Source organism: Ornithorhynchus anatinus, chromosome 2 (assembly GCF_004115215.2).
Source record: "Ornithorhynchus anatinus isolate Pmale09 chromosome 2, mOrnAna1.pri.v4, whole genome shotgun sequence".
Taxonomy (NCBI): Eukaryota; Metazoa; Chordata; class Mammalia; order Monotremata; family Ornithorhynchidae; genus Ornithorhynchus; species Ornithorhynchus anatinus.
The window spans coordinates 66046999-66060966 of NC_041729.1; the positions used below are offsets into that span (position 1 = coordinate 66046999).

At 44.0% G+C, this 13968-nt stretch overlaps 1 protein-coding gene across 8 annotated transcripts in view; it reads right to left on the bottom strand.

Moving 5' to 3' along the window:
• Positions 1-13968, bottom strand: part of QKI (QKI, KH domain containing RNA binding) — a 186729-nt gene that overhangs the window by 8637 nt on the left and 164124 nt on the right. For 4 of the 8 annotated variants that reach the window (XR_005659769.1, XM_029053770.2, XM_029053760.2 and 1 more), the window contains exons 5-6: positions 3527-3614; positions 1736-2032 (exon numbers count right to left, since the gene is read on the bottom strand). Coding sequence is in view for 7 of the 8 variants with exons in the window: in XM_029053770.2 (XP_028909603.1) it covers positions 1736-2032; positions 3527-3614 (385 nt within the window). In the remaining variant the exon portion in view is untranslated. Of the gene's footprint in view, positions 1-322; positions 907-1735; positions 2033-3526; positions 3615-13968 lie in introns of those variants that run through there. The other 4 variants (XM_029053779.2, XM_029053754.2, XM_029053742.2 and 1 more) reach the window with 4 other exon arrangements.

Genomic DNA, 13968 nt, shown 5'->3' on the forward strand with positions numbered 1-13968 from the left:
ATTTTTCGATGCCCTTTCCTTCCTTTAGTAGAGCTCGCACAGGTAATCACAAGAGTTGAATTCTACATGGTCAAATCACACAGCTTTTCCACTCCAACTGCCGAAAAAACAGCTGGTGGCTGAGTTACACTCTTGCAGGATAGCCTGAATAGCACAACTCCTCACCAACAGATGCTATGGGTGCCAGCAGAGAGGAGTGCTGGATGGACACACACACATAAACACACACACACACACACACAAAAGGGAAAACGGGGAAAAAAGGAAAAAAGCATGCGTGGGGTTACAGGATAGAATATTAATAAAATGGCAGAATCTGGGGTTAAATGTCACATGTTACTTTTTTAATGCTTTAGGAAAAGTCTGCGGTAGAAAAAAAGCCTCTTGTTAACAGTTCTGTCATGTGATTTTGACCACTATATTATTTTAATCAATGATTTAGAGAGAAATGAAAAACATAGGTCACAGTAAAAAAAGAGGATTTCTTTCCATAATTCTCAAGGCACAACTGTGCCCGCGCACCACACACAGATAACATACAGAACATCTAGTCTTCACTTAATTGAGCACTGAATTTTTGTTTCAACCAATTATTGACTGAATCTCAGTGTCCAGTGTTTCAGAATTTGTGTAAATCAATATCGCTGCTGAAAAAACTTTAAAGATCAAAGTTCTAGAAATCAACAGCAATACACGCAGCACCAAGGTCATAAGCAATTCAGGGATAGCGAAGAAAAAAAAACCAGAAAAAAATTATTCAAATTCTAACTGATAAAACAAAAGGTTTGCAATGAAACAGTTTGTTCCAGATTGATTGGTCGGGTTATAACGGCTGCTGTATTCTAGTCCTTCATCCAGCAAGTCAATGGGCTGAAATATCAGGCATGAATGGCATTTCAATCCACTCTATAAAAAAAAGGCATCAGTAATATTGCTGAGCACACTGCTTTTGTTTGTCTCGCAGTTCTAAACTCAATGCAATTACTAATATCTCTGCTCTCCTCTACAAGTGGCATTCAAAGTGTCCCGCCAAGGGATTTATTCATCTATTTTACACCCTGTTGGTACCTGAAAACCCCACGTACTTTGGCACTTTTGCCCAGCCTTCTTTCAAGGCCCACCCTAAAGAAACCCCATGACAGGTGAAGGAGGCCACTGGACAATTCACCTCTTCCCCATCTTTCACTTCTACCCCTCTTAAAATGCATTCAGGAATTACTCTAGTCTTTGGAGAAACCATTCAAGCTTTATATCTGTAACCCTAAGAATATATTCTGGCACCATACGCACTTGTCTGCAACCTTCTAACTGGCCCCCAAATGCGCCTGACTTTAATCTATGGCAGTGATCATCCTCTCGTCCCACCTCCGGGGCTTTGTCAATAGAAATGATGAAAATGTAACTCAGTTTTTCAAAAAACCCATGAAATGTCCGTCTGTCCCAAGCAAAAAATATATGGGAACAATTGTGTGTGAGTGTGTGTGGGAGAAATGGGCCACGATCTTATAATACGGTACGATCAAATCTGCCCCCGCAAAATATATACACATTTCATATGCTTGGTAATCCCTTTTGGAATTCATTCTCAGGCAAGCCCCAAATTCCAACTGAATTGTTGCACTACCTCTAAGTTGTACAGTGTTTGGGTGTGTGGATGTTGGGGTGGTGGGGGAGAGAGACACCATTTTGAAAGTTGGCCCACAGGGGAATTAACCATGGCGGGAGAGACACTTACCTAATACACCACTGGGCTCAATAGGGTACTCAAGGATCGAAGTAGCTGGTGCCAGTGTGTAGGGATACTCGTAGGGCGTGTAAATTAAACCAGCTTCGGGTCCCGGAGGAACTATTGCAGCAGTGGGGTGAGGAGTTCCGTTTGGCATGACAGCGGTCTGTATTTGTCGGATCAAAGGCATTATGGTAGGGCCAGCTGGCGTAGGGGTACGCAGGGCAGCTGGTGGAAGGACAGGCGCGGGCCCGGTAATGATCCTCGGCGCCTGGGCTGTGGCTGCAAGAGAAAAGGCAAGGGCTGCTACAGTAAGCAAAGAAATTGAGAAGGAAGTATAGAGGCAGCGGTACAAAATGGGACGGTTGTGAGGGGGAAGTTGGGGAGGAGCAGGAAGAGGATGAGGAGGAGCAGGAGGAGGAGAAAGGAGAAAGCAGGAAGGAAGAAAAATAAAAGGAAATCATTAGTACATGCGCTGATCACACAAAGTGCCAAAGCACACCAATCAAATGCAAACAGCTTTCCCTCTCCCCGTGTGATTAAGAAAAACACATGCAAAAATTAAAAAACAAAAAAAGCTGTTGTAAAAACAGTGAGCTGGACCATTAAAAGGTTACAGGAGCACAGGAACCTCATTCAGTCCGCACATTTCAATTATGGGGAGTTTCGGCACCGCATGGGACTAAGATGCATGCAGAAGGCACAAGGAAAACACATTTATATGGACAAATTATATGCAAAATACTGTGCATTTAGAGTCCACAGAAACAGTTATGGGTAGATACTACGAAACGGTACGCTAGACTTCAAACTGGAGAAAGGTGGGCTACTTTCACTTGAAAATACGGCCAGTTTAGCATACTCGTTCCACTAGCTTTCAGCGGTTACCCTCTTCACGTGAGAACGGGAAAATAGGCTCAAATTCATTGTTATCCTAACACATCAATTACCCACTCTCACAAAATCCCACATCAACCCTTTGGATTAGTAGACCCATTTTAAAAATCGGGGCTCAATATGTAAGATCAAATGGAATTAAATATCACAACTGTGGTGCCTTTGGGGCAAAATTCGCAACTCTTTCCCTCCCCACTTCATCGAATGCCGTACTATCATCGGATCTGCTTAGCTTTCTCTCTATAGGGTTCATTTATTCATTTGTAAACTTGCAGCTTAAAAAAAAAAGCACTCCCAAAGACATCCGATTAGACCAAAATAAGAAAAGGAAGGGCCCATCACAACACTCATCTCTGTGAACTCTCCCACGAAATCAATAAATATATGCGTATATCGGAGGGAAGACATGCAAGCAAGATGGCAGGAAAGAATGTCATACAGATAAGCTCGACTGTCTACGGATTCAAACATGTTCCCCCTTTCGACATGTTTTCAGTGAAATAAGGTTAACCTGTTTAGATGATACAAAAATCAACACAAATCTGAGGTGTTTACTGCACGCAACTGAAACCTCACATCTCCTGAAGCTAATAAAACGAGGCTGCAACTCTAGTTTTTAAAAGCTTGAACTTTGGTTAAAATTAAGTAACAAAAATGTTTAAAAATATCAAACCCAGACAAATTGGCAATGAAACAATGTCAACAGAATGTCTCAAATTTGAGAAAGCATTAAAAACGGGAATATTGGTTCTGCACCAAGTGTCCCAGTTCCTTCAACAGATCTGCTACTGTTCAGGAACACTGCTGCCAAAAGGAAAAAAAGAAAGAAAGAAAAAAAAAAGGTTTGTAGACCAAAAAAACAGCCGAGACAGGCATCCCCCGGGGCCCCTGGCTTATCCTTACGTGATTTGATGTTGGCATCTCTGTAGGTGCCATTGAGAATTGCAAGTTCCATCAGCTGCATCTTCTTAAGGCTGTCTTCCCCCTCTGCCTACAGGGGAAAAGGAAAGCATGGACTATTATTTTCAGAAACACCTTCAAGTTCAATGGCTCGATCGAAACTCATAATTTTAACAAACCCCAAGAAGTTTGGAATGCAGAGGAGGAGGGGATTTTAGGCCCCAAAGGGAGAGGGCCCTGCTGAAGAAACTATTCACCCAGGGATAAACCACTTGGTTGGAGAAAATGGTCACCTCTGGCCTACCAGGAATGTATGTATTCTTTACCAACCAAGTGCTTACACACTGACTGATCAATATAGAAATGCATTAGAGGAAGGGAACGCAGTTTGGTTTGGGAGGCAGAACGTACCAAATCTTGACTTCATGGATGACTACTGACTACAATTCTATACTAGTAATGGGAAAAATAGAAAACTGAGGACCAAAAAAAAAAAATACTTATAGGCTGACACAATACCGGGTGTTTTGGCGTTTTCAACTGTTAAAACCTAACCAGATAATTCATATTTCCCCATCATGTTTAGAGATCAATTAAAAGGCAAGATCTCCAAGAGTCCTCTCTAGAAAACCCATGTTAAAAACAGAAAAAGTACCAGACGTGTACTCCTAGATTAGGAGAACAATCAAAATATTTGCGATTTTACTATAAGGTGCACTGAGACTCATAATCACTTCAAAGAAACGATATAGATTGATTTGACTTCTCTCCAACTCACTGTATGTAGGTATTATAATCTATATATCAGGAGCGCTCTCTCTCCCAAGATAAATAGTTTGGAAATAAATGATGAGTACTATCAATTGATTCACAAAACTAAATATTGTAAGCCTAAATTTAATATTTCTCCTTATAAGCAATTTTGAATAAGTCTTTTATTTTTCTTAAGCTTTGGGTAATGATTAACAAGATCACAAAATAGAGGATTTGAGAACTCCCGATTTTGTGAATAGTAAAAGGAATATTGCATTCTTTCTTACATTCCTATATTAAATAAGCTAGACATGCAGAACAGTGACATAAAAGCTAGCTTCTATCAAACTTTTAGTCAGTAAAATGATTGTAAAGCCATCATTAGATAATCAAGTAGTATACCACTTGGTTTCTGAAAATGGAAATGCTATTTCACTATAACATTAATCATACAATTTTCCACACAAGACTAGACATATACTAAATGAAGTATTTAAACAAATGCCAATACTTGAAATATTTCTCATCAGGGGGCTACATATTAAAAATACCATTCTGAAGATCTCACACAAGCCGTGAAGAGTTAGAGCAATGTTCACAAATCTAATCCAAATTCACTTAAAGAAGCTTAGTAAATGCCGAAGATGTCTGTTCTAAAGGACAGGAAACAAAAGGCAGCCATTTGTATTCTGGAGCTGCACGCAGATTTATTCTTTTTTCATACATTTTCAAATCTCAAAAATCAGTAGTATCTCTCCTCAATCTTCATTTACGTAGAAGAGCGGCATCAGGAAAATGGAAAGAAAGCCCTCACTGTTCATAATTTTTCCTTCAGTGGCGAGCAGTGATCGGATGACACTTCTTTATGATATCCCTTAAGTTCTTATTAAGTGCCAAGCACCGCATCCCAGTCCCACATGGACTCCCAAATGAGGTAAATGAGGTGCAGAGAAGTGAGGTGACTTGCCCAAGGTCACAGAATAGACTAGGGGTGGAGTCCGGATTAGAATCCAGGTCCTCGGACTCCCGGGCCCGTGCTCTATCCACTAGGCCACGTTGCTTCTCATTTAAAGGTTACGGTAAGTGAGAAGCAGATTGCTCTACCCGGAACACGTGACCCACCCCTGGAGCTCTCTTCTGTTTTCAGTGCATCTGAATACTTTGCAAACCTGTGCTTCTGAAAACTACCCTAACCAAACTTTGCCAGCCAACTGACGTCGCTACCCAGGTCGGTGACCAACTTCATCATTGCGGTTTTTGGCACTGAGCGGTTTCGCTCATCCCTTCTACAGCATATGCTGACTGGCCTCACTTACTGAATCCTAACGACAGTAGCAACCCGCGCCTGCAGGTTTCAAGACTATATAATCTGGAGATGGGTTTGGAAAATGAATAAATGGGAGGGGTAAGAATTGCAGGGGGCGGGGGGGCTCGGAATGGAACCCAGACATTCCACCTTCCCAGCTGCCTGATATCTGTATTTTCCAGAAGATGGCACTGTCCAGTACACAATGCAATTACTCCGTGCACTGAGGGGGTTCTTTGTGGCCCCGATGGCAGTTGATACTGGCATCTCTGGCCAGCCTGCATCTGACTGTACCGAGTAAATCGTCGGTCGCTTTGCCACCTCTCCTTTGACTGACACGGCGATTTTGGGGGCAGTCTGCCGTCTCTGCAGCAGTCCTCCCCGGGAAGCCCTCTACTTTATTGTTAGCTCCTTGTTTTTCAGGCGTTGGGGTTGTTGCTCGGTGCTTCAGCAGTGAGTGGTCCTCCATTTCATCTGACCTGTCGTCTTTCCTCCCACTTGACAGCTGATCGAATGAGGCAAGCCGCTAGCTCTGGGCAATTCTGCAGGGACTCTCTGTGAGCAAAGCTTCCCTTGTGCTGGGATTCAAAGGCAAGCTCCAAAGCCACAGCACCCAATCCGGAGAGGCTCCAACAAAGGCCACTCATTTGTACAGAGAGGAAGCTCCTTTAAAGCAGACGGCAATAAGGTCACGTAAAGCTCGATTTGCATTGCTTAGGATATGCCCCAGTCTTTCATCCTCTTTAATTCTTCAAAGCCTCTCTCCTGTTTCTCATGCCCAATGTAACACACAGATGAAACAGTGAAAGGTTTTGAATAGCAGCCTTTGCTTCGGAAACGTGAGTCTTTAATGGGAGTTTCTAAAACTACTCACTAAACATCCAGGTGTTAAGCCAAGTGAAATTTCCAAATGAGGAAAGGGATAGTGCAGGCCTCTAGACTGTAAGATCCTTGTGGGCAGGCATCATGTCTACCAACTCTTTTCCAAGTGCTCAGTACAGTGCTCGGCACTCAGTAAGTGTTCAATAATTACTGTAGGGGTGGATGGATTGATTGTGGGCAGGGGATGTGCCTGCCAATTCTGTTATACTGTACTCTCCCAAGCGCTTAGTATAGTGCTTTACTCACAGTAAGCGCTCAATAAATATGAATGATTATGCTTTCCCTCTGGGCCCTGAAAAGGGATGGTCTTATTCTGTTCAGTGATCTCCGATGCTAGGGATCCTAAAGGGGCATAACCGAGATGCAACCTCTGTGCAGTGTATAGAGGATAGAGGAGGAAATTCCAAGGGCTTCAAATGGGATTGGGAAAGAAATTATGTATACTGGACTGTATACGCCTGGAGGTAAGAGCCCCTGTCTTTCATGTGCTGGGTGGTGGGGGGGAATTGTATATTACTACACAGTAGGTGCTCAAAAAGTGTTGTTGATGATGACGGTGAATCACTTCACTTCTGTGGGCCTCAATTACCTCATCTGTAAAATTGGGATTTAGACTGTGAGCCCCATGTAAGTCAGGGACTGTGTTGAACTTGATTAGCTTGGATCGAGCTTGGCTCTTAGAGCAGTGCCTGGCATACATTGTGTTTAACGAATATCATAAAAAATTCAACATAATGAACACAATCCATCCATTAATCAAAGAGCACTTTATGCAGCGTACTGTATGTAGCGCTTGGGAGGGTAGAATACAACAGAGTTGGTAGACAGGATCCCTGCCCACAAAGATTTTAGAGTCTAGAGGAGAGTTAGACATTCAAACAGATTACAGATATGTTCATCAGTGCTGTGGAATCAAGGGTGGGGAGAATACCAAGGGCAACCCATTTAACATATTCAAAGTACGTGACAAACACACACATTCCAATGTGCTATGATGTGGTGACACATAACAATGGGTAGATTTTTGTTCTAAAGGAAAAATGGTGGGCTTGTTTTCCCTCCTTGTTATAGTAGAAATAGTAATAGAAACAGTGATAGTAATAATCCTTGAGCATCTGATATACCAAAGGTGGTAGGAAAAAGTCTGGGCGGGTTATACATTTGACACCAAGTAGGGGTAGAGTTGACCTTGCTGTCGGACTCAATGTCGTGCACATGAACTTGGCCTTGACAACAACAAAGTGATCAAGCTTGGCTTAAAAGGAGGGTTCACAGGGCTAAGGGCAGCAGTTGTGAACTGCAGCAGAAAGGAAGCCATCTGGAAATGCTTAGCCTGGTCCCCAGCGATCCTCACCAGGGAGTCCCGACGAAGTCTAAATGGAGCTGGGACAGGAGGGCAACATCTGATCGTGGTCGTGGCTTTCCCACGCCAAGGGCTCATACTTGCTTTAGGTGCATCTGAGTTGTGAGTAAAGGCTGTGGTTCCATTAGCCAGAGAAGCCAGAGCCCCCAACATTAAAGTCCATTAGTCAATAGCATTTTTAGAGCAACAGCTGTGGGCAGAGCACTCTACTAAGCGCTTGGGAGAGGACAATATGGAGCAGAGTTAGTAGACATGTTCTAATCTCCAGTGGTTGCCTATCCACCTCCGTATGAAACAAACACTCCTCATCACTGGCTTTAAAGCACTCCATCACCTTGCCCACTCCTACCTCACCTAGCTTCTCTCCTAAAACCCAGCCTGCATACTCTGCTCCTCCACTGCCAACCTACTCACTACGCCTTGATCTCGCCTGTCTTGCCGCCAACCACTGGCCCACGTCCTGCCTCTGGCCTGGAATGCCCTCCCTCCTCAAATCCGACAGATAATTACACTCCCCTCCTTCAAAGCCTTATTGAAGGCACATCTCCTCTAAGAGGCCTTCCCAGTCTAAGCCCCACATTTCCTCATTTCCCACTCCCTTCTGCATCACCGACTTGCTCTCTTTGTTCTTTCCCCCGACCAGCGCTTATGCATATATCTGTAATCTTATTTATTTGTACTGGTGTCTGTGTCCCCCCGCTAGCGCAGATTAGCTTGTTGTAGGCAGGGAATGTCACTGTTCATTGCTATATTGTACTTTCCCAAGCGCTTAGTTCAGTGCTCTGCACCCGGTAATTCATGGATACGATTGAATGAATGCTCATCTTCCTATCCAGTTTCAATGATGGCTGCCACAAAGCCATCTTGCCCGGCACTGCAACTACTATCTCCATCTTTGACCCTGGGCAGGGGCCCAAAGTTGGCCATCTCCTTACCATGCACCTGGGTCCAAATCCCAGCTCTGTCACTTATCTGTGGTGTGACCTTGGGCAAGTCATGTCACTTATCTGGGCCTCAGTTACCTCATCTGTAAAATGGGGACGAAGACTGTGAGCCCCACATGGAACATGGACTGTGTCCAGCCTAATTTGTTTGCAGATACCCCAGCACTTACAGTGCCTGGCACAAAGTAAGCACTTGAATGTCAGAAGGTCCATGGTGGGAAAATAAAAACAAGCGACTAGGTAGTGCTGCTAGGATTCTCAAGATTTTTTTACAGAAGTAGCTGGTCCAGGGAAGAGTTATGACGAGTAAGCAGGAAACCCAGTTTGCATGCCTGCACTGTTGTCACTATCCTACAGCAACCCCTTTAATAAGACCAAAATCATAACCCATTTTAGTGTTAGTATTCCGAGGAAGGCTAGGGCAAAGAACAAATGGGGTGGGAAAAATAGGCCAGGTTTTGCATAGTCATCTAAATACAAGTGAAAAATTAGGCATCGGTCCAGAAATGCACAGGGGTGTATGGCGAAAGAGAGCTGAAAAGGGATGGAAATATAGTGGGAAATGAGTAGCCGTTGTAAAGTGCAGAGGAAGGGAATACCTATGAAATATCTATTAACAAGAAGGAAGTGGCAGACTGTAGAGACAAACTAAATGCGGGAGGCACATGTGAGTGGCGGCTCAAGGATGACACCAAAATTTCTGCGTACCTGGAATGGGGAAGATGAAGTTACTGTGGACAGCAGGACTTTGGAAATTAGTTTGTGAGAAGACAGGATGTGAATCTCTAGTCTGTCTTCGGTACTCAAGCTTACAAAGGTCATGCCACTAAGCCAGTCTGAGAGCCCATGGGCAATTGAACAGCCATGCTGAAACCAGTCTGGCCATTGATAGAAGGACTAAGAGGGCTTGCTGAAGGCTAAAAGTCAGCCAGCCAGAGACAAATTGGGGGGTGGTGGTAAAGTAGTCACAAATGGTCTTAATTCCTCCGATGAAGAGAACTACTTTATACAAACCTAGCCGGATGTTAAGATTAATGCTAGTCATGCCTGGGCCAAAAAGAGGAAATGCACTGATTTTAAAAAGCAACGTAATTTTAGAACACTGCCACCAAAGAACAGCCACATGGTCAATGTTTTCTTTAGAATGTCTAAATAGCATTAAAATATCAATATCTGAGGCCTAGCTATTTGTGTTTAGTTTATTCAATCAAAGGCCTGTCAATATTTAGCTGTTTTTATATTACGTGAAAGCGATGCTACAGGCCATTTACTGCCTACCCATATTCTGCTCCACCTCATTGTTCCCATATTTATGTATGGAAATGCATATTGCTTATAGATTCAAAAAAACCTCACTTTATATATCCTTGCATTTAGGAAAAGGGACTCAAGTTTTCAGAGGTATATTTACCTAACAGATTGCCGAAAGTACGCTTGTGATGATGTTATTCATTTACAGATTTCTTTGGAGAATGCTCAATTTAGCACAGCAAAAACACAACAGTGAGTGCACGGAAATTTTGTGCTGACAGTCACCTTTCAGTTTAGCACTGAGACAAAGCAGGCCTGATTCCTTCATCCTGTCTGGCCCCATGTGCAATAATCGTAGACTAAACTGATTCATTCATTCAGCTGTATTTATTGAGCGCTTACTGTGTGCAGAGCACTGTACTAAGCGCTTGGAATGTACAATTCGGCAACAGAGACAATCCCTGCCCAAGAACGGGCTCACAGTGATGAACGTTATCATAAAGCAGGCTAATGATAACGTTTTTGACAAATATAAGAGAACGCTTTTATTTAGCTGACCAAAGAAAAAACCAACAAAAAAAAACTGCTCCACTATAATTCACTCAGTATGCGTTCTAAATATATCAGACAACAAATGTCCTTTATACAACCATGTTTTCATTCACGGAGAAGAAAACGTCCATTCATAATTTATAAAGGAATAATCTCAGAAGAAGGCTCTAAAGGCTCTAATGCATGGGAGACATGGACATGTTTTAATTAAAGTTTCAACCACAATGTGATTTATGAAAGGCATCAAACTGATGGGGCTCTCCAAATCGAGCATTTAACAACCCACGGAGCTCAATTCACCCCACACTTGGCATGATCCTGTGGGAATTTTTTTCTCAGAATCCTGTTGGCGTTTATTTAGTGACAGCACGCAGTCACTACGTGAAAGTCACGGAGTGCAAGACCAACCAGCTGGGGGAGGACAGGAAGGTAGGCTTCACTCTAGCTCACTGTGGGCAGGGAATGTGTCTGTTTATTGCTATGTTGTACTCTCTCAAACGCTTAGTACAGTACTTTGCACACAGTTGACACTCAATAAATATGATTGAACGAATGATCAGGAGCCCACAAACACATTAAGCTGTTTTAATGCATCACTGCCTAGGAATGCAGCACTGCAGAAAAGCAGCTAGGCCCGCCTGGCAGTCAGTAAGACCAAGCTGCTAACCCCATGTCAGCCACCTGTCTGCTGTGTGACCCTGGGCAGGTCACTTCACTTCTCAGTTCCCTCAACTGTAAAATGGGGATTAAATCTTCCTCCTCCCAATTAAGATTGTTAGCCCCATCTCGGGCAGGGACTGAGCCCAACCTGATCAGCTTGTATTTACCCCAGGTCTTAACAGAATGCCTGGCTCATAGTAAACACTTAACAAGTATCATTAAGACAAACAATCCACGCAGATCTACATCTCCGCCCCGTCCTCTCCCCCTCCCTTCAGGCTCGCATCTCCTATGTCGGCCCGCCACCTAAAACTCAACATGAGCAAGACTGAGCTCCTCATCTTCCCTCCCAAACCCGGTCCTCTCCCAGACTTCTCTATCACCGTGGATGGCACGACCATCCTTCCCGTCTCTCAGGCCCATGATCTCGGTGTCATCCTTGACTCGTCCCTCTCGTTCACCCCACACATCCTATCCGTTACCGAGACCTGCCGGTTTCACCTCTACAATATCGCCAAGATCCGCCCTTTCCTCTCCACCCAAACGGCTACCTTACTGTTACGGGCTCTCGTTATAGCTCGGCTAGACTACTGTGTCAGCCTTCCCTCTGACCTCCCTTTCTCCTCTCTCGCCCCACTCCGGTCTATTCTTCACTCCGCTGCCCGGCTCATCTTCCTGCAGAAACAATCTGGGCATGTCACTCCCCTTCTTAAACAACTCCAGTGGTTGCCTAACAACCTCCGCTCCAAACAAAAACTCCTCACTCTAGGCTTCGAGGCTCTCCATCACCTCGCCCCTTCCTACCTCTCCTCCCTTCTCTCTACCGCCCACCCCGCACGCTCCGCTCCTCTGCCGCCCACCTCCTCACCGTCCCTCGGTCTCGCCCATCCCGCCGTCAACCCCTGGGTCACGTCCTCCCGCGGTCCTGGAACGCCCTCCCTCCTCACCTCCGCCAAACTGATTCTCTTTCCCTCTTCAAAACCCTACTTAAAAATCACCTCCTCCAAGAGGCGTTCCCAGACTGAGCTCCTCTTCTCCCTCTACTCCCTCTGCCATCCCCCCTTTACCTCTCCGCAGCTTAACCCTCTTTTTCCCCTTTTCCCTCTGCTCCTCCACCTCTCCCTTCCCATCCCCACAGCACTGTACCCGTCCACTCAACTGTATATATTTTCGTTACCCTATTTATTTTGTTAATGAATTGTACATCGCCTCGATTCTATTTAGTTGCCATTGTTTTTACGAGATGTTCTTCCCCTTGACTCTATTTATTGCCATCGTTCTTGTCTGTCCGTCTCCCCCGATTAGACTGTAAGCCCGTCAAACGGCAGGGACTGTCTCTATCTGTTGCCGACTTGTTCATCCCAAGCGCTTAGTACAGTGCTCTGCACATAGTAAGCGCTCAATAAATACTATTGAATGAATGAATGAATGAACAATCAATCAAACAATTGTAATTGCTGAGTGCCTACTGGGGGAGCACAGTGCTTACTGTGAACTAAGCATTTGGGAGAGAACAATACAGCAGACTTGATAGACACATTGCCTGTCCACGACAAGTGAACACAAGGTTACTGTGGCCTTGTGTGCTCTTCCCCCTTCCCCTCCCCAAAGCACTTGTGCATATTTGTATATATTATTTATTACTCTATTAATCTTGTTAATGATGTGTATATATCTATGATTCTATTTATCTTGATGACATTGACGCCAGACTACTTGTTTGGTTTTGTTGTCTGTCTCCCCCGTTTAGATCGTGAGCCCGTTGTTGGGCAGGGATTGTTTCTATCTGTTGTCCAATTGTACATTCCAAGCGCTTCGTACAGGACTCTGCACACAGTAAGCGCTCAATAAATACGATTGAATGAATGAATGAATGAGGCCATATGTTCTTACGGAATACCTTACTTGAAAAGAATCACTCGCCACTGATACATGAGAATTTAATCTTTTAGTACCTAAAAAGAACAAGCAATAGTAGGAGAAGTAGTGGTGTTCTCTGTCTGCTGGCTGCAATGGGCTTTATTCGGGGCTAGCAAAAACTAAACATTCCTTCATTCATTCGCATTTATTGAGCACTTACTGTGTGCAGAGGACTGTACTAAGTGCTTGAACAGAAACCTGAAACATGTTCCCTGCTCACAGTGAGTTTACATTCTAATGGGATATGTGGATTAAAGCATCTATTAAAAAAATCATCGGAATAAATAATTGACTGTAAAGCAAAATAATAATGATAATAATAATGATAATGTTGGTATTTGTTAAGTGCTTACTATGTGCCGAGGGCTGTTCTAAGCGCTGGGGGAGATACAAGGTAATCAGGTTGTCCCACGTGGGGCTCACAGTCTTAATCTCCATTTTACAGATGAGGGAACTGAGGCACAGAGAAGTTAAGTGCCTTGCCCAAAGTCACACAGCTGACAGGTGGTGGAGATGGGATTAGAACCCATGACCCTCTGACTCCTAAATCCATGCTCTTTCCACTGAGCCACACTGCTTCTCTTACACATCTGTATGTGTGGTTTTGGGGTTTTTTTTTTTGTTATTTGTTAAGCGCTACTGTGCTATGGAGTCAAGCACTGTTCTAAGGGCTGGGGTAGATACAAGTTTATCAGGTTGGACACAGTTCCTGTCCCACATGGGAGTCATGGTCTAAGCAGGATGGAGAACAGGTATTAATTCCCCTTTTTGGAGCTGAGGAAATTTGAGGCACAGAGAAATTAAGTGACTTCCC